This window comes from Hippoglossus hippoglossus, chromosome 10 (assembly GCF_009819705.1).
Source record: "Hippoglossus hippoglossus isolate fHipHip1 chromosome 10, fHipHip1.pri, whole genome shotgun sequence".
Lineage (NCBI taxonomy): Eukaryota > Metazoa > Chordata > Actinopteri > Pleuronectiformes > Pleuronectidae > Hippoglossus > Hippoglossus hippoglossus.
In genome coordinates, this window is record NC_047160.1 from 16,969,235 (window position 1) to 16,995,778 (window position 26,544).

Here is a 26,544-nt window from a genome sequence, read left to right on the forward strand (position 1 = left end):
TCCAGTACTTTTGAAGACTTTACACCAACTTTAGGCTCCCTTCGCCCTCTCTCCATGTGAGATCAGTCTTTCAGGTTCCTCTACAATGACAGACAAAATCTTGGCAGGCAGCTTCATACCTCTTTGATCTCCTTATGTGTCCCATCCCGTGTTATTCACTCTCACATTACAGGGCAGAGCCTTTTCATATTGTGCCCTCTTCCGCTGAAACAACCTCCCTGATGACATCAGTCTTTCTGACTCTGTTGAGGCTTTTAAACCCAAACTGAAAACTCACCATTATGCTTCACATTTCAGTTAGTGACATTTATTCCCCAATGTTTTCCTCCTCCCTGTCCACTTTCCCCTCATGTCTTCCTCTCGCGACCAGCGGCCATCCTGGTTCCTCTCTGCCTCTCCTTGCTGTTGGTATTTCACTCCAGATGTTTTGGATGTGGATCTTCGTCCTCGCGGGGGGGCCATTCTCTTTGGTTTGGACTCTTGTATGTTTGTTTAATCTGTCTCCTCTCCAGGTCTTCATGGAGGAGAGGAGGTCACATGGCTCATGTTCTACCTCCCACATCATATTCTTCAAGAATGTTTATAATCTGTAATGTTGCCAACCAGATTGTCAGTCTATGTGATTCTATTCTGTACACACATCTATGTGTCCATCCTGTTACAGGGATCCATCCTCTGTTGCTCTTTGTGAGGTTTATTCGATTTGTACTCTTTACATTTTGTGGGTGGGGGGGCTGTTTCCTTCTCTAACTTGTGGGTCTAAGATCAGAGTGTGTGTTGACTCACAATGTGCTGTTCATGAAGCCTGAGGTGATTTCAGCTTTGAGTTGTGCACGCATACATTTCATTAACACATTTGAACACACAGAGCCTCTACTTTCTCCTGTAGTAACATACAATTGCTAAATTGGTTAAGAAAATTAATATAACTATATCTTACTTACTATATCTGCTGGTCAATCACATGTTTATATTCATAATGTGGCTGATTTTCCTCAGAGGCTAAATCTCTAACTAGTCTGGTACCTATTTAATGAACAAATAGAGTTAGCCTGCAGAATTAGGGGTCTGATGGTTTGCATGAGGTTCCCTGTCTGAATGATTGTTTCAGTCCGCCCCTGCTATTAAACATGTGCACCGCTCTCACATGCGCTTCCAACAGCAGTCGGCATGATGAGCATTACATGCTTTACAGAATAAGGTCAAAAAACAGCTGGACATTATGTGGATTTCTTTTTTCACAAAGCATCATTCATTTTGGGAAAAATCATCCAAATTACCAGGGGTGACGTAGTTCTCTTCCTGATAAACAAAACAGAACAATTAGAAATAAAAGAAGAAACTAAACCACCATCTCCTCTCCTTCCTTTGTTTTCTGTTTTATTCCCTTCATCTCCTCTTTTCTCTCTCTCACCATCCCCTGTTCTCCTTTCATTTCTTAGTTCTCTCTTTTCTTTGCCTCTGTTTTCCTCTCTCCATCAATACAGTCGGCCAATGACACTGAGTGCTAGGGCTGAGGAAATGGATGGTGTGTCTATTTATAGAAACAGGGAAGGAGGGCAAACCAAAAGTAAGGGAACGGGAGAGAGAGGGAGAGAGGAGGAGGAGGAGGAGGAGGAGGAGGGATGAGAGGAGACGATAGACCTGCAATGTGCCACTGCCTCTGGTCAGAGACAGCTGGAGATTCGGAGAAGCAGCATCACCGGCAGGAGACACAGCATCTTGAATTAAAAACACACATCCAGCTGCAGAGGGAAAATCCTGCCGACGGATACCTGCGATCGCAAGAGAGCAGAGAAGAAGAGAGGACTCGACGAAAGACTGTTCGGAAGCAGGTGAGTCAGAAAGCAAATTGTGCAGAAATATCTTCCATAATTACTGATAAATGCACGGGGTGGAAATACACAGGCTGCCTGTTCTGCTGCTGCTGCTGCTGCTGCCGTGTGAACCAGTTGGAGCTGTTGTGTACCAAAGGTGTGGTCTAAATTTAGCACTGGTTACACCTTGGAAGAAACAGGGAGAGGCTGGTATTTTGGTTTGGCGTGCACTATTTTTGGCACGGAGGCTGGGACAGAAATACACTGTGGGCTGCACTCAGGGTTGAAACAATATGGGGTTGCATGAAAAAAAATATAGGCTGACACATTCTGTGGCTTTACATGACTGAGAGAGCCCAGCTAAAATAGTCCTGTATTTATGCTGCTTCTTTTCTGGGGCTGTTTGTATTTTGGGCTGTTTACACTGGCAGATGGTGTCTGAAAACGGGGGGGAAGAGGAGAGTGGGGAGAAGGTAGAGGGAGGTTTATATGTGAATAACGTTTTGATAGATATAGTGTAAGGACTGTGGTGGCTGTGTTTCCAAATGCTTCAGGCGACTAAGAGTTATTTGTCAATTTAACGGCAACAATTCAGTGATTGGGGAAAAAAAACACTATGCTTTATGCTATTGCCATCTCTGACATGGAGAAAGAAAACTAAATCATAAGTCTCAGAAAAGCTGGTGAATCAAAATAATGCTTTTTAGGGTGTATAGCACACAGATGTGATTGTTTAACAACAGCGTATATTGTCCACTGCTGTCCCTACATCCAGATGTTGTGTTGAAATGTACTTTTCAAAGGAAAAAGCCCCATGAATGAGAAGACAACACAAATATCCCTTGACTCTTGCGTACAGTCCATTACTCTGTGTGTGTATATTCCCAATGAATTGACAGTATTTTGTGTGATGACCTCTGTCCTCCTCGCCCTCCCCCCCTCTCAGCTATGCGGCCGCGGTCCAGACTCCTGTCCAAGAGACGACTCCTGCTGCCCACCATCAGAGAAGGCACCGAGGAGACGGTGAGGGATCGGAATGAGGCCAACGCGCTTCACATCACATCCGTCTCCTCTGAGGACTACCTGCTCTCCATCTGCCACCTGGCCCACCCCACCTTCCCCAGCAGGGACGCTTCCCCTGACAACACGCAGCACACGAGGCACTTGGAGGCCGGTCCCCAGAGGCTGAGGCGGAGGCACAGTGGGAAAACGTCCACCAGATACGAGTTGAGCCCCGCGGAGGAGGCGCAAGGCACGGAGGAGAAAGAACTGAGCGGCGAGCTGATGTTTGGCAACTCGGACCCTCTCGAGTTTCTTTACGGACACCAGAGCCACCTCTCGGGCGGCGTGAGGAGGGCGTGCGCGGAGGGAGGCTTCACGAGGCAGCACGGGGGCGCGTGGGAGTGCCAGGCTCGCTCCAGGGCGCACAGCATCCCGCGGGCCTCGAGTCCGGTCCCCCCACGCCAGCGCAAGAGCAGCTGCCCCGAGTTGCACCCCAGCACTGACACGTCGGCCCCGGGTATCTCCACGACACACAGCCCGTGCAGGTCGGAGGCCCCGAGGGGGAGCCCGGCGGAGAGAGGGGCAGGGGCCGAGAGGCAGAGACCCGCCGCCAAACAGTCCCTGATCTCACAGTGGATCTCTGACTGCAGGTCCGCGTGGCGAGAGGCGCGCGTGCGGGTCTGCATGCTGCCCGCAATCGCTGAGATATAGTGGCACGAGCTGTGGAAGAAGACATGTCCTCAGTAAAGTGTCCAGGTCTCTTTCTGTCTGTCTGTGCGCGAGACATTTGGCATCGGGAGAGACATGTAGACGTGTGTTATGCAGATTATGGGAAACAAGTAAATACACATTTGAAAAACACACAGAGGCAAGTAATGTTTGTCATGTTGCCATGACTGTAATGTTACATCGATGTCACCATTTGCTTTTTCCAACCCTCTTACTCTTGATATATGCTGTGGATCAGACAAAACAAACAAATCTGCAAAGTCCTTTTATACGTTTCTGTGTTTTGTGAACCGCACATAAATAAATAAACGAATATTTTCGATACTCCAAACTATCTAATCTGTGATTTTTTTTTAAAAATCTGCATGAGCCGTGGTTTCCTGCATGTGCAAACCCATGGAAGATGAACTCCACTCTCGCCTCTGCTGGTGCCAGGGGCTGGAGTTTCTATGGTAACTGTCGTGGGATCCTGCGCTGGTAAACACAAGTGTGGAGAAACACAGGCAGAGCGAGGATGACACCGCTGAACCTACACACACACACACACACGGTGCACACACAGCATCTGTTGTCTGCACCGGAACAGCAGATTTGCCTCAAAAGAAAAACCGGCGAGATGAGATAAACACCAGATTCCTGACGTTGCTGATTCACATGAACACATTAAAAATGTAACAAATTAAATTTCAATTGTACAAACAAAAGATGATTTTTAATTCAACTCAAAAACAAATTTTAACAAATGTTATCTGCTGTGTTTGAGTGGGTTTTGCAAAAAAATATATAATAATAACCCACACATAAAAGACAGTCAGAGGCAAGCCTTGGCTCTAGTTTTGAATCTGAAACACTAGAGGGCAGTAGTACATCATTCATCCCCACATAACCAGGCTCATCATATATTTTATAACCTCAACTCTCCCATAAGAAGTTCACTTCTCTCTACTGAGTTCAGTACTTATAATATTGAAGTGTTTCTGGGTGTGTAGTTATTTTCTGCCCGACAGTTCAGGATTTGAGGATCAGGGACCTGGTCATACCACAGGCATACTGTATATTCATCCCATGTAGTGATATAAAGCTATGCAGTTAGTTTGGATCTATTTGTTAAGGTTTCGAGCAACTGAAACCCTGAAACGTGTGTCAAAATTTTGGGTGCTCTCACTTTTGGTTTTAACCTAATACAGTGGATTGGTTAATTCCGGCTAAATAGTTACCTTAGTCTGAGTTTCATATGATATCACAAGATACCACGGTCTGAGTGAACTGAACAAGCTGGAGTAAAACACATTTGTCCTTTTAAAATGACAAATGAGAAGCTTATAAGTGAACACACACACACCCACACACCCAAACACACACACACACACACACACACACTAATGTCGGAACAGAGGGGGGAACATAACGGTCGATGGTTTCAGAACCGTGCTCAACTCTCTGTTGATCAATATGACTGCGGATGGGAAATTAAGACTAAACCTACAGCATATATCTCCATCAAGACTCAACAGACCCTCTGCACCAAATCCATCGTGTTAGTTTGGACATACATCTAAACTATTCAATATAAACTGTTGATTCCAATTGATTCCACATTATCTCAGCTACACATTGGTGCTAGTTACAGGTTTGTAGCCATTTAAAAAAGCCTACTCCCCTTATGAAACATTTAAATCCATTTGATCTAGAATTCATTTGGATCTGCCCCAAATTTCACATGCTGATAAATCATCTTTCCCATAAATATGCCTGATTTTTATATCAAAATCCTTGAATTATTTCTGAGGAAATCCGTGTAAAAGGAAAAGAGGAAAAACGCCTTTCCTAACAATATTCAAGAAAGTGGGAAGAAAGGCCCCGAAATTGAAAGGGTCCTTTCTTGGCCCATGTCCCTTCCTTCCACCAAGTTTCATGTAAATATAAATAAAAAATACCTGTAACTTATCATAACTTTACAAGTTGAGTTTAGTTGATCGTTTGCATTTGATGAAGCAGTGAAATTGCTAAGATGATGGGGCAGAACACAGCTGTCATAGACTCCTACAGGTCTTATAATACTTATAGTACCGGAAGTAGCCTTAACAAGTTGTAACAAGTGTCAACATTTTGGGTGCTCTCACTTTTGGTTTTTACCCAAATACAGTGGATTGGTTAATTCCGGCTAAATAGTTACCTTAGTCTGAGTTTCATATGATATCACAAGATACCACAGTCTGAGCGAACTGAACAAGATGGAGTAAAACACATTTGTCCTTTTAAAATGACAAATGAGAAGCTTATAAGTGAACACACACACACCCACACACCCAAACACACACACACACACACACACACTAATGTCGGAACAGAGGGGGGAATATAACGGTCGATGGTTTCAGAAACAAACAACCACAGTGTCTGTCACAGGAAAAGACAAGCCTTGGTTTTCACACTTACCTCAGCACTGGTAAATGAAATGCAACGAAACCCTGAAACATTAAATTCGTAAACGTGTCTTTCCAAACAAACTAATATACTATACAATGCTGTGATGGCCACGGACAAAGTTAATTTCACCTTCATTGTATGAGGATGAAGGTAAAAATATCTTCATGCAAACCCCAACAATTATTGATTCAATATCACTAATATGTAACTTGCAACTTGGTGAATTAACCATTTAAGATCACACATAATACAAGCAAAAGTGAAATGATCTTGCAGGTCATTTAGAGCTTAACATTAAACAACATCACAATATCATAGTGAACCGTGATCAACTCTCTGTTGATCAATATGACTGCGGATGGGAAATTAAGACTAAACCTACAGCATATATCTCCATCAAGACTCAACAGACCCTCTGCACCAAATCCATCGTGTTAGTTTGGACATACATCTAAACTATTCAATATAAACTGTTGATTCCAATTGATTCCACATTATCTCAGCTACACATTGGTGCTAGTTACAGGTTTGTAGCCATTTAAAAAAGCCTACTCCCCTTATGAAACATTTAAATCCATTTGATCTAGAATTCATTTGGATCTGCCCCAAATTTCACATGCTGATAAATCATCTATCCCATAAATATGCCTGATTTTTATATCAAAATCCTTGAATTATTTCTGAGGAAATCCGTGTAAAAGGAAAAGAGGAAAAACGCCTTTCCTAACAATATTCAAGAAAGTGGGAAGAAAGGCCCCGAAATTGAAAGGGTCCTTTCTTGGCCCATGTCCCTTCCTTCCACCAAGTTTCATGTAAATATAAATAAAAAATACCTGTAACTTATCATAACTTTACAAGTTGAGTTTAGTTGATCGTTTACATTTGATGAAGCAGTGAAATTGCTAAGATGATGGGGCAGAACACAGCTGTCATAGACTCCTACAGGTCTTATAATACTTATAGTACCGGAAGTAGCCTTAACAAGTTGTAACAAGTGTCAACATTTTGGGTGCTCTCACTTTTGGTTTTTACCCAAATACAGTGGATTGGTTAATTCCGGCTAAATAGTTACCTTAGTCTGAGTTTCATATGATATCACAAGATACCACAGTCTGAGCGAACTGAACAAGATGGAGTAAAACACATTTGTCCTTTTAAAATGACAAATGAGAAGCTAATAAGTGAACACACACACACACCCACACACCCAAACACACACACACACACTAATGTCGGAACAGAGGGGGGAACATGACGGTCGATGGTTTCAGAAACAAACAACCACAGTGTCTGTCACAGGAAAAGACAAGCCTTGGTTTTCACACTTACCTCAGCACTGGTAAATGAAATGCAACGAAACCCTGAAACATTAAATTCGTAAACGTGTCTTTCCAAACAAACTAATATACTATACAATGCTGTGATGGCCACGGACAAAGTTAATTTCACCTTCATTGTATGAGGCTGAAGGTAAAAATATCTTCATGCAAACCCCAAAAATTATTGATTCAATATCACTAATATGTAACTTGCAACTTGGTGAATTAACCATTTAAGATCACACATAATACAAGCAAAAGTGAAATGATCTTGCAGGTAATTTAGAGCTTAACATTAAACAACATCACAATATCATAGTGAACCGTGATCAACTCTCTGTTGATCAATATGACTGCGGATGGGAAATTAAGACTAAACCTACAGCATATATCTCCATCAAGACTCAACAGACCCTCTGCACCAAATCCATCGTGTTAGTTTGGACATACATCTAAACTATTCAATATAAACTGTTGATTCCAATTGATTCCACATTATCTCAGCTACACATTGGTGCTAGTTACAGGTTTGTAGCCATTTAAAAAAGCCTACTCCCCTTATGAAACATTTAAATCCATTTGATCTAGAATTCATTTGGATCTGCCCCAAATTTCACATGCTGATAAATCATCTATCCCATAAATATGCCTGATTTTTATATCAAAATCCTTGAATTATTTCTGAGGAAATCCGTGTAAAAGGAAAAGAGGAAAAACGCCTTTCCTAACAATATTCAAGAAAGTGGGAAGAAAGGCCCCGAAATTGAAAGGGTCCTTTCTTGGCCCATGTCCCTTCCTTCCACCAAGTTTCATGTAAATATAAATAAAAAATACCTGTAACTTATCATAACTTTACAAGTTGAGTTTAGTTGATCGTTTACATTTGATGAAGCAGTGAAATTGCTAAGATGATGGGGCAGAACACAGCTGTCATAGACTCCTACAGGTCTTATAATACTTATAGTACCGGAAGTAGCCTTAACAAGTTGTAACAAGTGTCAACATTTTGGGTGCTCTCACTTTTGGTTTTTACCCAAATACAGTGGATTGGTTAATTCCGGCTAAATAGTTACCTTAGTCTGAGTTTCATATGATATCACAAGATACCACAGTCTGAGCGAACTGAACAAGATGGAGTAAAACACATTTGTCCTTTTAAAATGACAAATGAGAAGCTAATAAGTGAACACACACACACACCCACACACCCAAACACACACACACACACTAATGTCGGAACAGAGGGGGGAACATGACGGTCGATGGTTTCAGAAACAAACAACCACAGTGTCTGTCACAGGAAAAGACAAGCCTTGGTTTTCACACTTACCTCAGCACTGGTAAATGAAATGCAACGAAACCCTGAAACATTAAATTCGTAAACGTGTCTTTCCAAACAAACTAATATACTATACAATGCTGTGATGGCCACGGACAAAGTTAATTTCACCTTCATTGTATGAGGCTGAAGGTAAAAATATCTTCATGCAAACCCCAAAAATTATTGATTCAATATCACTAATATGTAACTTGCAACTTGGTGAATTAACCATTTAAGATCACACATAATACAAGCAAAAGTGAAATGATCTTGCAGGTAATTTAGAGCTTAACATTAAACAACATCACAATATCATAGTGAACCGTGATCAACTCTCTGTTGATCAATATGACTGCGGATGGGAAATTAAGACTAAACCTACAGCATATATCTCCATCAAGACTCAACAGACCCTCTGCACCAAATCCATCGTGTTAGTTTGGACATACATCTAAACTATTCAATATAAACTGTTGATTCCAATTGATTCCACATTATCTCAGCTACACATTGGTGCTAGTTACAGGTTTGTAGCCATTTAAAAAAGCCTACTCCCCTTATGAAACATTTAAATCCATTTGATCTAGAATTCATTTGGATCTGCCCCAAATTTCACATGCTGATAAATCATCTATCCCATAAATATGCCTGATTTTTATATCAAAATCCTTGAATTATTTCTGAGGAAATCCGTGTAAAAGGAAAAGAGGAAAAACGCCTTTCCTAACAATATTCAAGAAAGTGGGAAGAAAGGCCCCGAAATTGAAAGGGTCCTTTCTTGGCCCATGTCCCTTCCTTCCACCAAGTTTCATGTAAATATAAATAAAAAATACCTGTAACTTATCATAACTTTACAAGTTGAGTTTAGTTGATCGTTTACATTTGATGAAGCAGTGAAATTGCTAAGATGATGGGGCAGAACACAGCTGTCATAGACTCCTACAGGTCTTATAATACTTATAGTACCGGAAGTAGCCTTAACAAGTTGTAACAAGTGTCAACATTTTGGGTGCTCTCACTTTTGGTTTTTACCCAAATACAGTGGATTGGTTAATTCCGGCTAAATAGTTACCTTAGTCTGAGTTTCATATGATATCACAAGATACCACAGTCTGAGCGAACTGAACAAGATGGAGTAAAACACATTTGTCCTTTTAAAATGACAAATGAGAAGCTAATAAGTGAACACACACACACACCCACACACCCAAACACACACACACACACTAATGTCGGAACAGAGGGGGGAACATGACGGTCGATGGTTTCAGAAACAAACAACCACAGTGTCTGTCACAGGAAAAGACAAGCCTTGGTTTTCACACTTACCTCAGCACTGGTAAATGAAATGCAACGAAACCCTGAAACATTAAATTCGTAAACGTGTCTTTCCAAACAAACTAATATACTATACAATGCTGTGATGGCCACGGACAAAGTTAATTTCACCTTCATTGTATGAGGCTGAAGGTAAAAATATCTTCATGCAAACCCCAAAAATTCAATATCACTAATATGTAACTTGCAACTTGGTGAATTAACCATTTAAGATCACACATAATACAAGCAAAAGTGAAATGATCTTGCAGGTAATTTAGAGCTTAACATTAAACAACATCACAATATCATAGTGAACCGTGCTCAACTCTCTGTTGATCAATATGACTGCGGATGGGAAATTAAGACTAAAACTACAGCATATATCTCCATCAAGACTCAACAGACCCTCTGCACCAAATCCATCGTGTTAGTTTGGACATACATCTAAACTATTCAATATAAACTGTTGATTCCAATTGATTCCACATTATCTCAGCTACACATTGGTGCTAGTTACAGGTTTGTAGCCATTTAAAAAAGCCTACTCCCCTTATGAAACATTTAAATCCATTTGATCTAGAATTCATTTGGATCTGCCCCAAATTTCACACGCTGATAAATCATCTATCTCCTAAATATGCCTGATTTTTATATCAAAAACCTTGAATTATTACCGTGTAAAAGGAAAAGAGGAAAAACGCCTTTCCTAACAATATTCAAGAAAGTGGGAAGAAAGGCCCCGAAATTGAAAGGGTCCTTTCTTGGTCCATGTCCCTTCCTTCCACCAAGTTTCCGGCTAAATAGTTACCTTAGTCTGAGTTTCATATGATATCACAAGATACCACGGTCTGAGCGAACTGAACAAGATGGAGTAAAACACATTTGTCCTTTTAAAATGACAAATGAGAAGCTTATAAGTGAACACACACACACACCCACACACCCAAACACACACACACACACACACACACACTAATGTCGGAACAGAGGGGGGAACATGATGGTCGACGGTTTCAGAAACAAACAACCACAGTGTCTATCAAAGGAAAAGACAAGCCTTGGTTTTCACACTTACCTCAGCACTGGTAAATGAAATGCAACGAAAATGCCTCTTGTTAGCGACCTGGTGGCCAATCAAAACTGTGTATATATATATTATATAAACATATCTATCAAATATTTAGAAAATATATACTGTGTTTGATAAGTTTAGTGAAACATTATTGAATCTCTGAACAGTAGGCATTTTCAAACTCATGAAAAGTTCTTAAACTCGGTTAAAATAAACAGTTTTGTTATTGTTACTACTCGGCCTATGAGGTAAAAAAACGTTCTTTTCTGAACACGTGTAGGTGTTAAACAACATCATTCTTATCTTTACCCACTATATCACTATATATCATATGTATATTTATACATATACATGTGATAATTAATGGAAGACCTTTATGGAATATGAAACCTTAAACATGACTAATCTCACCCACATGGTGGAGAGAAGCCACCACATGCAGGAACCACACAAAGGAACTGTCCACTTCCCACTAACCAGTGCAACTGATGTGTGACCTTTGACCTATCAACATCATCTCAGTAACACAAAGACACTGTTTCCTACAATGCAGTTGTGTTGAAACTGCACCTGTTCTGTTGACGATCTATCTATGTGGTTTTATTTTGAAACTCCTCTTCAATCATCAATCAACCATATTCACCAATTACAGTTTGTCTCATAGGACTTAACAAGGTGCGACATCCTCTGTTCTTAACCCCCAACGAGAGTAAGGAGAAACTACCAAAAAACTCTTTTAACAGAGGAAGAAAACGTAGAAACCTCAGGGATCCGTCTCCCAGGACAAGATGCCACGTAGCTGAACACATCACGGAAATGACAAGATTCACAACATTGATTAGAAGAAACAGTTTTACATTACGGAAAGGTGTGTCAATGTTTAAAGTAATAATACATAAGAAAATGTCTGATAGAAATTCTTGTGTGTCTCTTGCTTTACTTACTCACATTTGATGGGTTCTATTTTGTCCCATCTGGGTTCCTTCCTGGGTCTTGGGATGAGTAGTTTTTGTGCGGTGATGCTAACAAACAATAAAACACGGATAAAAACATAACCTCTTTAGTGGAGGTAATTCATATTTTTCTGCATAGTGAGTTTGACTCATCGCTGGGATCTTTGCTGCATCACCTTCTCTTTCCCCACACTACTGTCTGCATCTCGAGTAAATACTCATCAAGAAATAATTTAACTTTGGTCAGTTTAAAGGATTTCAATACACAGTCTTGGGGGGTAGAGAATATGTTGACTCTCTCAGATATGTAAAGATAAGATAATTGTGATTTGACGCTTTACAAATAAAATTTGAGCCATTCACTTGTGTCACACTTATTTCATCACACCTTGTCTGCAGATCATGGAAACGCTCTTTTTAAATGAAACGAGAAGTGCAACCACACCAGGCAGTGTGGCCGGGCGCCTGCCGGCGTCTGCAGGATGCCGGCAGGCGCCCGGCCACACAGGATGCTGACGTTATTAGTTGCTGTGGGGTCACATTTGCTCTTTGCGAAGTTATGAGCTGCTTCTCAAGAAGGGAACCTGAATTATTAAAGATGGTTTTTACGTGGAATTCCCCCTTATACCCCCACACACACACACACACACACACACACACACACACACACACACACACACACACACACACACACACACACACACACACCTCCCCCACAGTCAATTGGGCAAACACAAAAAAGATATATTTCCAAGGAACACTGTGTTGTAATGGACATTCAACCCGTTCGTGTGCTGGTGAGAACCAGCTGCACTTCACTGAGCCACTGCACTCTCCAGTCCCCAATCTGTAAAACCCATGAAATAATAACTGAAGGGATGCATGAAAAATGTAAGCTTGCTAAGTGCAGTCGGTACAGGGGGGGATGAAAATGTGAGAGTGTACTGATCTGTAGCTATAAATACATAAAATATGATTTTGGAGGGGATTTAGATTGAATGATTACATGCTCCAACACTTTCCCACATATTTAAAAAACAAACACTGCATCATTTAAAAATGCACTGTCATCGTGTTTAAAGGTTCAAGTCAACCACGTTACAATAAAACGTGTTTTCACACACACAGCTTTGGTGACAGTCATTTCTGACATTTCTAGAAATATGAAAACCTGTTAAAATTAGAAATATCAATAAGACTCCAGAAAACTGTAGTAGCAGCAGGACAATATAGAGATATAACAATTGAGCAGATATTTTCGTTTTCCATTGTTTTCCCTTCTCATTCTTATCAACAGTAGTGTTCACGGCAAGTAGCTTCACATATAGAAAGTAGGATTATCAGTATAATTTATTGTCCTTCACAAGTGATCATCCTTTAGTTACAGTTTGTTTGCAGCTCTGTGACTTCATGCAGAATAAAAAGTGAAAGGAGATCGTGGATAGAATAAATAGAAAAGGGAAAAAAGGAGATGGGATTTTCCTTTGTTCAGAAATGTCAAAGTGAAACTCACACTCCAGACAAAACTTTCAGCCGGAACCAAACATTTCCTTTCAAACATGTGACCTAAAGAGGACATATATCATGTGTATATGTCTGTGTGATGGCCGTGTTCATATTAAAACAGGACTGTATCACATGAGACCAGCACAGAGGAAAATAAATTAAATGATGCTTACATTTTTCTTCCAAACACTGACTCAGTTGCGTCCTGTGGGGTCTTTAACCACCAACACCCCCACCTACACTGTGCATTGCCACACGCCCACACATATACAAACACGAAAGAAGTCAATCTGAAAACTGTCAATCAGAAACATCACAGTAGCAACACTGTTTTTTAATTGACTTTATTTTCCTCATTGTGGCAGGAGGGATGTAATTTGTCGTGATTTCATTGAAACACCAGGTCCACGTATTGAGTTCAGTGTCCTAGTAACCCAATTCAGCTTAATAGGAAGACACAAATATTAATGTTGTACACATATATAATGTTACTGATTTAGCTTTATAAAGCAAATATATAATAAGAGTTATATTTTTTTTATTTTAAAGAATAATTTAAATATTCAAACAACCCTCCTGATGGGCTTGGTACTGGCAAATCAACTCGACACTTTAGGAACTGGCTGCACTTGTCTCAGTCATATTGCGAAACCTCCCACCAAATAACTTAAAATGTCAACGCAAACAGATATAATCTTGTCTGACAATATCTCCCCTTGTGTGTGTGTGTGGGTGTGTGTGTGTCTGTGTGTCTGTGTGTGTGTGTGTGTGTGTGTGTGTGTGTGTGTGTGTGTGTGTGTGTGTGTGTGTGTGTGTGTGTGTGTGTGTGTGTGTGCGCATTAATATGCTGCATATATTAAAAGCTCTATTCAAAGTTTGGGTATAGACGTTTGATTGTTTGCTGGTTTACTTTTTTCCCTTTTTTATTCTCATACATAAAATCAAATGTATACCATTCATCTAAAATCTGGTCAAATGGTTTTTAACCCACTGAGATGGAAAGCCTGATTGTGGAATGATTGAGCCACTTCTTCTCTCTTATGGCTTTTAGAAGTTTCACTTTCCACTCACCCAAATTTCCCCTTGATGACAGCGAGGATGAGGTATGTGGCTTGAGAGCATATTTAAGGCGACCCCTCACACCGCTTCTGTCAACACACTCGTCTTCCTTTGACACTCACTGGTCTCCTCCCAGATCACTTCTATCACCAAGAGCAGCATCTGTGTCGTCTCGACCCGAAAGAAGAAACCAACAATGTCCGGCATCATGAAAGTGCTCCTGCTCCTGGCTGCCTCGGTCTGCATCTCTACAGCCCTGCGTAAGTTTTCAATCTCACGTCTCACTGTGTTGAAGCTGGAGGCTGAAATTCAAAAGAACTGTGATTGACTCAAATGTTTTTTCTTTTTCTTTCTTCCTCTGCAGTCAACGAATCCGGTCAGAACTGTCTGTGTCAGCGTACCTATAATTCCACTGACGGGTCGGATTTAAAGGACATCCAGATCTACCCGGCAACCATCTTCTGTGACAAAGTGGAGATTGTGTAAGAGACACTTTTTAAGAATATGGGATGTGATGAGAAGACACTGTAGCTCAGACATCTAGACATGATTGAAACTGTTTACAGGCAGATCACTTTTTAACTATTTATTATATTATATTTATTCATCCATTATGTTTTTTCAAATGATCTTATCTATTTATGTCCATTTCAACAGTGTCACCACCGGCGCAGGCCATCGCTACTGCCTGAACCACAGGGCGAAGGCAGTGAAAGCCATCGTGATTCGGATCCTGTGAGTATACACACGACACAGACCTGAATCCAAGCATCACCTTGAGACCACTAATGAAAATAACACCACTGGGATGTGTCTGACATTTCCTTTCCTTGTTTTGCTGTTTCCTTCCAGAAGGAGCAAGAGAAACGCCATCACCCCCCCCCAGTCCAGCTGATTTCCCTTCCAACAGCTACATGTGGCTCTGTTTCACTCCTTGGATAAACATATGACCTCTGACCACCTCACGAAGGCACCTTTATTGAATGTAGACGTGAAATGAAATCAACTTTTTGTTTATTTATCTTCTATTTATGTTGATTTCTCTGTCTTGTATTACTTTCTCTGATTTGTCTTGTGAACAGATTTTATATTTTATGTTTTCTATGCATGTTTGTAACTTAACTTTTTTAAATAATAAAAAAAAAAAAAAAAAAAATCAATGGAGCATTGAGTAATTGTTTTCGGTTCCAGGTCTGTTAAGGTTTGCGTCTTATATCAACAGTGCTATCTGGTGGTTCAAGGCTGCTAATGCATACGTGCCGGCTCACATATCCAGTGATCTCACGCAGGTTAGGCTGCAAAGCGTGAAACATCCGAGGGAGTTAGGCTCTAAGGCGTCTTGTAGACACAGAGAATTGGTCTTACTATAGTTTGAACATGTATCAGATACCAGAGGACAACTACGCTGCAGGCAGAGATAACAGGTCAACGACCCATCGCCTATGTTTGGGACAGGGGGCGGCTCATTTGGCTTGAGTCTCATAGGCTGTGATCATCTACACCCATCACACACACACACACACACACACACACACACACACACACACACACACACACACACACACACACACACACACACACACACACACACACACACACACACACACACACAGGTTTGCACAGTGATTCTTATTAGAACTTTGCATTGACTTCCATTCATTGTTGACAGCCTAACCAAAAACGAATCCTTAACCTAACCAATATTCACATCTTACCTCTAACCTTAACCAGGAAAGCACATTATGCATCACTGGGACCAGGTTTTAGTCCCAATGAGGTCTGCTGGTCCAACGTCAGTGTTCCATTGTACTGGATAGGTAACCAAATGTGAACACACACAAAGTTTACCCCAACCTTGAATCATGTTTTCACCTCAAAATGTCATGATTTACATTATGTGACTTGTTTTTGTCCCCGTAACGGAAAGACAAACCCCATGGACTGTGTCAATAGAGCGCACAAACACCCTCACACTCTCGCACACACACAGTTGTGTCTCCATGACTTCAGAGGACAATACATTGACTTTGATTTTTGCAAACCTAAACTTCACCTAAAACCTAAACTTAAGCCCAACCTAAACCTAACTTTAAATAATGTCTTCATTCAACCATTAACATAATGTGACTTGTTTTTGTCCCTATAACGGTAAACCTCAAACAGCCCATTGAATTTGTGAGGACCAGCCAAAATGTCCTCACAATGATGGTATTGAACCAAAATTGGCCCTCATAACTATAGAATGACACACGCGCACACACACATGCACACAGTCGTGTTTACATGACTTCGGAGGACAACACGTTGACTTACATTGTTATCATGGAAACTTAGTCTAGTCACTACTTGCTTAACCTTAAACAAACCTAAACTTAACCTTGAACCGAAACTTAAACCGAAACTTAAACGAAACTAATTCTTAAAACAAGTCCTCATCTTAAAACTTGGAAGTTCCCAAGTTCCCACAGTGACTGATCCTGGTTCCTACAATATGAGTAATACCTGAAACACACATTACAACATTACAATGCAACGTGTGATGTTGATGATATCAGGTTAAACGTGACCATAGGGGTGGAGGGGCAGAAAGACTGGAATAAACACACACACACACACACACACACACACACACACACACACACACACACACACACACACACACACACACACACACACACACACTGAGCAGACTAATGTTATACATCAACCACTAGATATTTAATAACTCGCTTTTCTTAGATTTGAAACACAACATCTGAACCATTATTTCCACCCATATCTTAAAATGATGACACGTTTCAACACTGTTGTTGCATCACTCCCAAAATGCTGCAGGAGTTTCGACTCATCACTTCCGCCGCCTGCTGCTGCTCCTGCTGCTGCTGCTGGTGCGTTCACTGTCGCTGCGTGTGCGTGTGCGTGCCGCTCCCGGCTCCGCTGTTTACTCTCCGCGTGTCCAAAAGTCATGGCTGAGGCGAGCGTCTAACACACGCACAGCATTTGTCCCTTCACTGCGTCTCACCTGGAAGACTTTGCCGCTGCAGCTGCTGAGTGATCTGTGCAGGAGAGGAGTCGGTTTGAGGTACATGTTCACACTGGATGCATGACGAGCTGTTGTTGAACATTTAGATATTCAGGTTATAGTGTAATGCAGAGGGAGTGGTCCTTGTTATTATAGGCTTTATTCCACTGTTTCTTCCTCTATGCTGCCGTTATTCCTGCGTAACTATGGTGTGACTCCCTGTTTTGCAAGTCACTGTCTGTCTGTGTGTGTGTGTGTGTCCCCAGCTGACGTGAAAAAGCAGACAAATGTCCGCTGTCTGAACAGTAGACTGAGTGCACGAGGAAATAGAACCGACCTCAACTCAGGTGTAGATTAATGCACGGTCCTGCCATCATTCAGCCCAAATGAAGGAGATGCAGGTGGATTCCAGTCAGTGAGGGCAGAGTGGGCTCAGCCAAATCTGACATGGATTCCTGACAACACATGTAGACAGGTTCATCCCATCACAAGAGGCACTGAAGGAAGCTTTCTTTCTAGTTTGACACAGTGGGGAAGTCAATGCTGAACAGGCGCGTGTGTGTCAGACAACATGTATTTCCCTTATTCCGCAGTTTCATTTCCTTGTGGAAAGGATCTTGCTTTAGTTCAGAGAAGTGGAAGAGGACTCTGACATTAACTGATATTGATGACGCTGCTGAAACCAGAGTCTGGTTCTATTTGGAGCGACTCAGAAAACAGCTCTGTGCGTTTACTCTCTGACTGAACCATGCTCAGTCGTTGGATGGAACTTAGTACATTTACTTTTATTTTATTTTATTATCACTTTTACTACACTACATATATTAGCAAATACCTGTATTTCTACTCCGTTACATTTTTAGGTGGTGGACTGTTGCATTATGGAATAGGCTAAACTCAGCAAGTATTTTTACTTGTAATACTTTTGTGTATTTAAAAGCAAGTATTTACTTTTACTTAAGTAGCGAAGTTTTTGTGTTTATTTTACTCTAGCTGGAGTATATTTTTGTGTATTTATTTGTACATATACTTAATTAAAATGTTTGAGTACTTTCTCTTGCATGAATACATTTATTTATTATGTCTCAGATGACAGCACTTACGTGTTGATCTTGCAATACACACTTTGCAATGTTTCAAGCGGGACCTTTTGGGCTGTCGAATGACTGTGATTGTCATGTGATGCAGTGCTCAGGTTCGCAGTCCAAAGTCAAACCGAGCAGACCCCCACACTGTGAGTCTTCTGTGGCCCTCCACTCTGAGCTGGTGTCAAAATGGCCTCGAGACGGGGAGATATTCCAGGTAATGTGGAAATTCAGAGTAGGCATAATAAGATCTGAGTAAAAATACTTTTTTCTGCATTGTTTTGTGCAGATAGCTAAAAAGGTGTCTTGATGGGTTAGGAAAACACAGTTCTAACTTGTCTGTTCATTTCCGTATTTCAGCGCTTGAGTCAAGCCCGTTCTCCTCACTCTTCGGCACCGCATCGTCTCCTCTTGGAATGACCCGGCATAATATCAGCTATGACGATCTAATGGATATCCCCATGCATTCACCACCCCCAGACATGACTGTCAACATCTTATGGAAAGATCCAGTCATCCCGCAGCACAAGTTCAGGAACTCAACAGAGGTGCTTGCCTGTTTCCTGTTGGTTTCTATTCGCACTGCCTGTCCCAAACTCTTTTGGCAACATGAACTGGTTACCTGAACAAAATTCTGTGTGATCTGTCTCTTGTCAAACCTGTTTTCTTGAAGGTTTGGTGCACGCTGGTACAACTTGTCAACTTGCTTACATGTGTATTCTCTGATTGTTTTACACATTCATGTTAACCGTATAAAATTGTGTGACTATAGGGAGGTGAGACCGGTGGGAAGATGGTGACTTTTGATGCGGTAGCGCCGGCCAAGTCCCCAGTGCCTGTGGTGAAAGCCAAAGCCACGTCTTTAATGAGCTCACTTATGATAAGTAAGTCAAAAAATAAACCATGTAACATTTCATTTTCATAAATATTTTGACATACAAAGATCCAGAAAAACCAAGTTGATAAACAATCTTCAGAGTATCAGGAGACTATATTAGAGTCTGGCACATTTAAAGCACTGACTAATTTTACCTCCATTGCTGCCTGTCTTCACTTAGAGCAAAGCCAGGAGAACCTCCAGCGGTTTGAGCACCAGGCAGGGCTGACAGACACTGGGTACTCTCCCCACAAAGGCCTCTCTGCTGAGGAGACTCGCTTTCACCGACTGGGTGACGGCACGGTGCCAGTGAGTAGAAACAAATGTGAACTGTAGCAGCTTGATTTGTGCCTGTGTGAAAAGTTTGTGATCTGAAACAATTATCCCTTCACACCGTCATGTGTAACTCATGTCAAAGACAAGGCTGGCATTTTATAATGTTGAGGTCACAGGTCCGATTATCCGAGTAGCCTATATCTGATGACACTGGTTTAGATTAGAATTAGAGCAGAGTAATAAAACAAAATTAAACATTGTAGTGATATAAGTTTCATCAAAACCAATATGACAAAAATCCAATGCATATCAATATGATTCTTAAATATTGTGCACAGTGCAGAGGTATAGCACATAATGGATCCACCTCAAATTTGTAAAATGTTTTGCTGTTTATCAAGTGTCATTCTCTGCTCATAAGGAAGAGTTTCAAACCACAGAATTCCCTCAGGAGTCTTTAAACTTAACAGAAACAATAATGTAACATTGTGATGATCATCAATGATATGAACATTTTTATTATGATATAATTGTTTCCCATATCCTTCAGCCCTAACGAGGCTGCTATAGCAAATCAGGAGTAAGCGAGACTGTTGAAGAGTTAACCCTCCTTTTATTCAAGTGTTTTTATTTCCTACAGCCAACAAACTTTTGACCACATTGAGATTCTCAGACTGCAACCGAGTGGAGAGAGTGTGTGTGTGTGTGTGTGTGTGTGTGTGTGTGTGTGTGTGTGTGTGTGTGTGTGTGTGTGTGTGTGTGTGTGTGTGTGTGTGTGTGTGTGTGTGTGTGTGTGTGTAAGATGATTCCAGTCTCTCTGCCCCTCCACCCCTATGGTCACGTTTAACCTGATATCATCAACATCACACGTTGCATTGTAATGTTTAACGCGTGAGATCACATGCACAAAGTGTGAGGGTTATATTCCCACTAACAGAGCAGCCTAACCTGTGTTATTAATTAAAATAAGCAGGTATTATTGTGGTAAATCATACAGTGATTATACCTTTATATAGCCTGTAGGCTGCAGGCTGTACATGGGACTAAACACTGGTAAACAAATTACGTAATCGGCCTCTCTTTCTGGTTCCATATCACCAGTGTTGCCAAGCAACGCCCTTTAATGAAACGAGCCCCCTTGTTTCCTTAAACGGACCAATCACCGGGCTCCTCTCATAACGGACGACTCTGAAGCCGACAGCGAACTGAACTGACGCTATCGTAGTAAATAACAGTCCCTTAAACTTCCTCTAACTGCAAACCATGGACAAAATGAAGGAATACGTCGGACTGGAGCGTCAAAGAAAACTTATCATAAAAAGGTATGTGAAGAAGCTGCTGTAGCAGTAAGCTAACCCTTCCTCTGAAGGGAAACAGGCCGCTAGCTAGCTAGCTAGCGTAGCTGGCCTTTAAGCTAACCATAATAAACAAACTCAGTCCTGTAAAACATGATCAGCCTTCGTCCACCTGAGGTAAAATACTGTGACGCTTATAACTGAACCAGAAACAAATACAATTAAACTGTGGCTGGCTCGATAACTTCACTCTGTTACACAGCTCGATAGATTCATGTCATGCGATGGATGCATGGTATGTGGCAGTCCAGCTACAGCTAGCTTAGCATCCGCTATGCAGCGTTTATGCTACACCTAACGGTGACATTGCGTGATGTGAAATGGAACTACAGGCTAGTATAAGACTTGGGGGCAAATCCCGTGACAGAAGAAAATGAATTCGGTTCATTTCTCACTGTTCACCCCCCCCCCCCCCCCACCCCGTGCAGCCCCAGCCAGCACTTTGATGTTCACATCTGGGTTAACGGTCCTACGTTAGAGCCACATACTGCGGTTTACTCGCCCTTTGACATTGCGTTCAGATTAACTTAAAACATTAGGCGTCAGTGTTTGCCTGCATTGTGCCATGTTTCCGTGATACTATAGATTAGTTGCATCGAGCTCTCTGAACTCGACTGTAAGGCCATCAATAGCGAAGGACATCACCTCCGACCGGTCAGTCAGAAGTGAGGAAGCTGAGAAACGTCTACGACACAGTTCAGGATCCTGTGTGCACATGATCAACCCCTGCAGATTTAATAGGACATCCTGCCACTCAGCTCTCACCTTTCTGTCTTAATGTGTACGAGTTGTTCTTGTTTGTCAATGTTGTCGTTCTGGCTGATCGGATGATGTGTACTGCTCGGTGTTTGTTTCACACAACCTGGTTTTAGGGGTGAATGTGATTGTACAGTGTTGTTAAACTGAATTTCACTTTCGAGGACACGATTAACTTAAGGCTAAATAGCTAAAACAACAACTAACTAAAATATATATGGCCACTCCAGGTCACAGAGTCACAGTGTGGCCCAAACGTGTCATGATTTGACACGGATGGACCTACATGTTTTTATTAGTTATTTTGTCCCTCCTTCCCTTTTTAATACATCAATCAGAAATTGGTTTAACTTTTAACATTGAGTCCTACATTTGCATTACTGGCTGAGGTCCAGCAGGGCAGGACCAGTGATGAAATCTAATGTGATACCATCCCCAAAAAGTACAAGGTTTAAAAGGCTCCGTGGTGCATTTTGTTATTCATTCCCACGTTGGCCACTGCCCTGAGCAGAATACAGGACCACATATATAAGACTAACATGAGTTTGGGAGGACATTCAGCTCATGGATGGGAATATGCCTGCATTGAATGGAAGCTTACCTTTGAAAACATTCTTCCAGATATCATTACTGAAATAAATCTTAATTTCAAGGCAAGTACTTTTGAACATGTATTCAGCCTCTCAGCATTGTATATCTAAAACTGCGTATTCATTGTTTGACTAGAAGAGGAAAACCAGACCAGGTTATATCCTCTCCGACGGGTGGTTTTGCAGGTGTCTCAGGTTTTAAGCAATACTCATTTAATGCAGCAATGGAATCAAAGTAATACAACTTCTCAGGCTCAGTGCTGATGTAATCAAAGCTTGTTTAATGTGCCTCACCATCAGATAACCGTAATTGTATTAGAGAGGTCCTCTTTGTGTTTTCCGACTTTTCCCACCCACACCACATGGTCAGAGGAGATAGGCTCTGAGGGATGTGACGCACTTTGTTATTATAATATTGGATCTGCCGGTCCAGAAAAACACTGCTGACCTTTTGTGTCGTGTGCTCACGGAGTGTTTACTCTTTAAATAAGATAAATGATGTCTGTCTGACACACCTCCTGATAAACTGTCAACTGCTAAACTAACACGGGCATGAGTGGGAAATGCTGTTTGTACAGGATGCATAAGTCCAAAATAAACTACCAGGCAACAGTGGCTTTAAATATGAAAACTTTTTAAATCACTTTGTAATGTACAGGGCCAGTGGAGGACATTCCTTCATTGCATGTTTGTTGAATTGCTTGTTTTTCTGTCTTTGCAGAAGTTGAGAATGCCAAGTGGGGACTTCAAAGAGGACAGGCTAACAACATCAGCACAATCCACCCCAAGTTGTACCCCAAGTTGTACCCCTTCTGTCACCCCCTGCGTCACCCCCAGCGTCACCCCCTGCGTTAGTCCCCACTCATCACCGGCTGTCAATCGCAGGTAGGCTTCATGCGTCTGAAACGATTTGCTGTTACTCTTATTTCGATGTAATCCCCGACAGAAAATCTCCTGTCGAAATGAGTGGAACCAGACGTCCTGAGCACAACATGCTTCATTTCCCAGCATGAGCTACACACCAATAATCATTACAACCACTTAATTGTTTTGATATTGTGTCTGTTTAGTGTATGAGATTCCCATAAAGCGTATCCTTCACATTTTCTTTTGTGCTTTTTGTTTGGTGGGATCGTAGGACCTGGTTACAGCTGAGTCCTGCACCTTTTCTTACCAGCCCAGAGCACAGTCCAAACCTAAGCACAGACATGGGAGGAAATGAAGGAGGTGGAGATAGGTGGAACTTCTTTGGAACTCGGTCTGTGGTACAGAAGTCCCCCACTGACCCTGGCTCTGACACCAGTAAAGGTGAGAGATCCTACCTCTGTACATTGACTCTGTTGCAAAATTTACAGAATTGATTCTCTCCGCAGTAGGTTAACCCCACAGCACGACAAACTCTGGCGAAGCACCAGTGTTATGTGTTTTCTGCGAATTCAAAAATGTTGGTTCACTGCCACCGGTGAACCCTGTGCAGTTCAATGAAAGCAGTGAGGTTTATGTTGATGCCACAATCTGCGATCCAAATGAAAGAGGGGTCCGCACCTTCATATCTTGCATTACTTGACAGGAGCTGTGTTATTTTAGTACAACATTAAACATTAACGCATAATGCTGGGTGTGGTTTATAGGTTGGTTTTTTTTGCACCTTAAACCACACCCAGCAGTGATGTCATGGTGTCGTGGAGCGCACCTGTACATCGCCCCTGCAGCAAGGTGAAACACCAAGACTTTCAGGGAGTGGTAAAGTTGTTCTTTAAATTCACGACAGTTAAGCTGATGACTCTAGCGCACAGATTTTGGTCAATGATGACAACATCTACCACTTCTCTCCCGCAGGCTTTTCACTGCAGTCTTACTTCGGGCTGCAGAAGTCCTCGACCATGGATGGCACCAACACCCAAATCAACCTCAAGGTGCAGGACCCCGCCAACTTCATGCCCCCCAAGATCGATATCTCGGGCATTGAGGCCAAGCAGATGCCCCCACGGCCACACAAACTCAAACCTCGGGACATGAATGTTTTAACACCTTCGGGCTTCTGAAGCCACACTAGCCGTGCTGTTACACCTCTGTACCACATTTCCTCCCCTCTGTCTAGTTGCTTCCCTCCCTTCCTCTGTCCCTTCATTCTCCCTGCAAATTCAGAGGCTGAGAGAGATGAGGACCACCTGTAGTATTAGCTCACTAGCCCCAGAGATATTGCCGCACTGTTACCGCTCCCAGCGGACGTATTGCCATCAGTCCACGCCATCATCCCCTCCTTATCTCTTCCAACTCATTGGTCCAGTTAAAACACCAAATTAAGTAATTTTATTTGTTATCCCCTGAAGACGTTATAAGACAAAGACCTTTGTATTATTATTATGATTGTTGTTCTGTCACGTAATGGGTGCACTGGCATGCATTGCCCTGCTAACCTCATTCCATTGTCAGATGTGGCATGAGATTGGAGTCATTGAAGTATCTTCTCAGTCCCTTGCTTCGGCTGATCACTTTAGCATTGCCTCTCAAGCTTACACAGACCAGCTATTTCAATTTCTAAAGCTCTGCTGCCTCGTTTGTACTTTTTTTTAATTTTTTTTAAATAGGCTCACAGATTGTAATTGTGTAGTGATTCTGTCTGTTAGCATGCAGAGTATAGTGTGGTATGACTGATATTGTGCCTAAACCTACAGTGTGTATGATTTTGGCTTTCTTGGCATATATGAGTTTAGCTTTTGTTTTTTTATTACATGTAAGAGTGTCTTATTTTACTTTGACAGTATGACTGCTGACCTGACGTGATTTAGGTTTTACTATTGTCATTAATTCAACTTGTTTTCACATTGATCTGCTTTAATTCAACATTGTTCAGTCTTAATAGTAGGTATTGCATAAGATTTATATTTTATACATGGCACTGCAATTTTGTTTCAACATGCTTGAAGTGGCCATTTTAAATTTTGTGTGTGTGTGTGTGTGAGAGTGAGTGAGTGTCTGTGTGCCACAATCCATGAATCCCTGCTGTTTTATTTGAAAGAGTTGATGAATTCCAGTAATTGCACAAAGGAGGTTTTATCCTTCTCACATCTGTAAATAAATCGGATAGTAACGAGCAAAAATTCATCTTGTTTTTTCCCTTGATGGCATTATTTGCAAATGTATTTACAGTCGCATACTTCCATGTTATACTGTTACTCACAACATGTTAACGTTATCATGTGTTTTATTATAGGGAAACTCTGTTTGGTCTTTAGTGTTTGAAGACTGAGAGTTTTGAGTGTTACACAGGACAGCCCCTTGTGTATTCACAGTTGCTTCATAAATCAGACCACAGTAGCATCTGCACTGTGCTGTCAATCAAACTGAACAGCGTATGGTTTCATAGAGGCTAATGATAATAATAGTAATAATAATAATTGCACTTAGAGGGGAAATTTGTCACAGCAGCAGGTACAGAGAGACAAAAATACAAAACAAAATACATAGTTAAATACAACACAGCAGGTCTGGACAGTTGAAGTACGAAAACAAATTTTAATAAATACGAGGCAAGTAGTGTCATTGTGAGCAATGATAATAAGTTATAGTTATAATTATTCTATATTGCGTATTTGTTTATTCCACGTGTCAAACACAACTGGCAGAAACTGGAGAGTTCGTCACTGTATCAGCACATAAAGGGGAAATGTGACCCTCGTGGTGAAGGTTTTGCACCGAGCATTAACTGCAGTCTTTGTCCATAAGATGGCGCAATAACATCGAAATGAAATCACTGGGTTGTTCCAAATTTCCTTTTTTATTAGTTTTGACCTTTGTATTCATTGATGCGTTATTTTATTTCAGGCCCTTATCAGATAAGACTCCTGGGCAGCAGCGTGTATATTGCACTCAAATTATTTATTAAAATAAACCAGGATATTGTTTTCCCTAAAATAAAAACTGTGTTTGATAATCAAAACATTTATTTCCTGATAATCCATCACTCAAACATGAATGGCGTGGGTGTGAAGAACCAGAAAGACCAAATAAGTTTCTGTATAGACACGTTAATCAGGTTATCTGCTGTGTAC

General features: G+C 41.4%; 3 protein-coding genes across 6 annotated transcripts; all 3 read left to right on the plus strand.

Annotated features, from left to right (window-relative positions):
• The first annotated feature begins 1,367 nt into the window (after positions 1-1,367).
• Positions 1,368-3,880, plus strand: si:dkeyp-72g9.4. 2 transcript variants are annotated; one of them, XM_034597851.1, is made up of 3 exons: positions 1,370-1,835; positions 2,764-2,944; positions 2,978-3,783. In XM_034597851.1, the coding sequence occupies exons 2-3, from the start codon at positions 2,766-2,768 to the stop codon at positions 3,528-3,530; spliced, it is 732 nt and encodes a 243-aa protein (XP_034453742.1). In that variant the 5' UTR covers positions 1,370-1,835; positions 2,764-2,765; the 3' UTR covers positions 3,531-3,783. The 2 variants fall into 2 exon arrangements, with proteins under 2 accessions (XP_034453741.1, XP_034453742.1); XM_034597850.1 differs by having other exon boundaries at positions 1,368-1,835; positions 2,764-3,880.
• A 10,740-nt stretch (positions 3,881-14,620) lies between these two features.
• Positions 14,621-15,689, plus strand: LOC117769156 (C-X-C motif chemokine 2-like). Its single transcript, XM_034597853.1, has 4 exons — positions 14,621-14,788; positions 14,893-15,010; positions 15,186-15,263; positions 15,381-15,689. The coding sequence occupies exons 1-4, from the start codon at positions 14,725-14,727 to the stop codon at positions 15,421-15,423; spliced, it is 303 nt and encodes a 100-aa protein (XP_034453744.1). The 5' UTR covers positions 14,621-14,724; the 3' UTR covers positions 15,424-15,689.
• Positions 15,690-17,460: 1,771 nt separating this feature from the next.
• On the plus strand, positions 17,461-25,593 carry kiaa1191 (KIAA1191 ortholog). 3 transcript variants are annotated; one of them, XM_034598353.1, is made up of 8 exons: positions 17,461-17,610; positions 18,739-18,852; positions 18,996-19,183; positions 19,408-19,519; positions 19,694-19,821; positions 23,211-23,374; positions 23,628-23,797; positions 24,329-25,593. In XM_034598353.1, the coding sequence occupies exons 2-8, from the start codon at positions 18,825-18,827 to the stop codon at positions 24,532-24,534; spliced, it is 996 nt and encodes a 331-aa protein (XP_034454244.1). In that variant the 5' UTR covers positions 17,461-17,610; positions 18,739-18,824; the 3' UTR covers positions 24,535-25,593. The 3 variants fall into 3 exon arrangements, with proteins under 3 accessions (XP_034454244.1, XP_034454245.1, XP_034454246.1); XM_034598354.1 differs by lacking the exon at positions 17,461-17,610 and adding an exon at positions 17,867-18,025; XM_034598355.1 differs by lacking the exon at positions 17,461-17,610 and adding an exon at positions 18,084-18,308.
• Positions 25,594-26,544: the final 951 nt, after the last annotated feature.

Excerpts from the sequence above, each read along its gene's own strand:
- kiaa1191 (XM_034598353.1), top strand. The coding sequence starts at position 18,825 with ATGGCCTCGAGACGGGGAGATATTCCAG. Across the intron at positions 18,853-18,995 it reads GAGACGGGGAGATATTCCAG|CGCTTGAGTCAAGCCCGTTC; the intron begins GTAATGTGGAAA and ends TCCGTATTTCAG. Across the intron at positions 19,822-23,210 it reads TGGGTGACGGCACGGTGCCA|AAGTTGAGAATGCCAAGTGG; the intron begins GTGAGTAGAAAC and ends CTGTCTTTGCAG.
- si:dkeyp-72g9.4 (XM_034597850.1), top strand. The coding sequence starts at position 2,766 with ATGCGGCCGCGGTCCAGACTCCTGTCCAAGAGACGACTCCTGCTGCCC.
- LOC117769156 (XM_034597853.1), top strand. The coding sequence starts at position 14,725 with ATGTCCGGCATCATGAAAGTGCTCCTGCTCCTGGCTGCCTCGGTCTGC. Across the intron at positions 15,011-15,185 it reads TGTGACAAAGTGGAGATTGT|TGTCACCACCGGCGCAGGCC; the intron begins GTAAGAGACACT and ends CCATTTCAACAG. Across the intron at positions 15,264-15,380 it reads GCCATCGTGATTCGGATCCT|AAGGAGCAAGAGAAACGCCA; the intron begins GTGAGTATACAC and ends GTTTCCTTCCAG.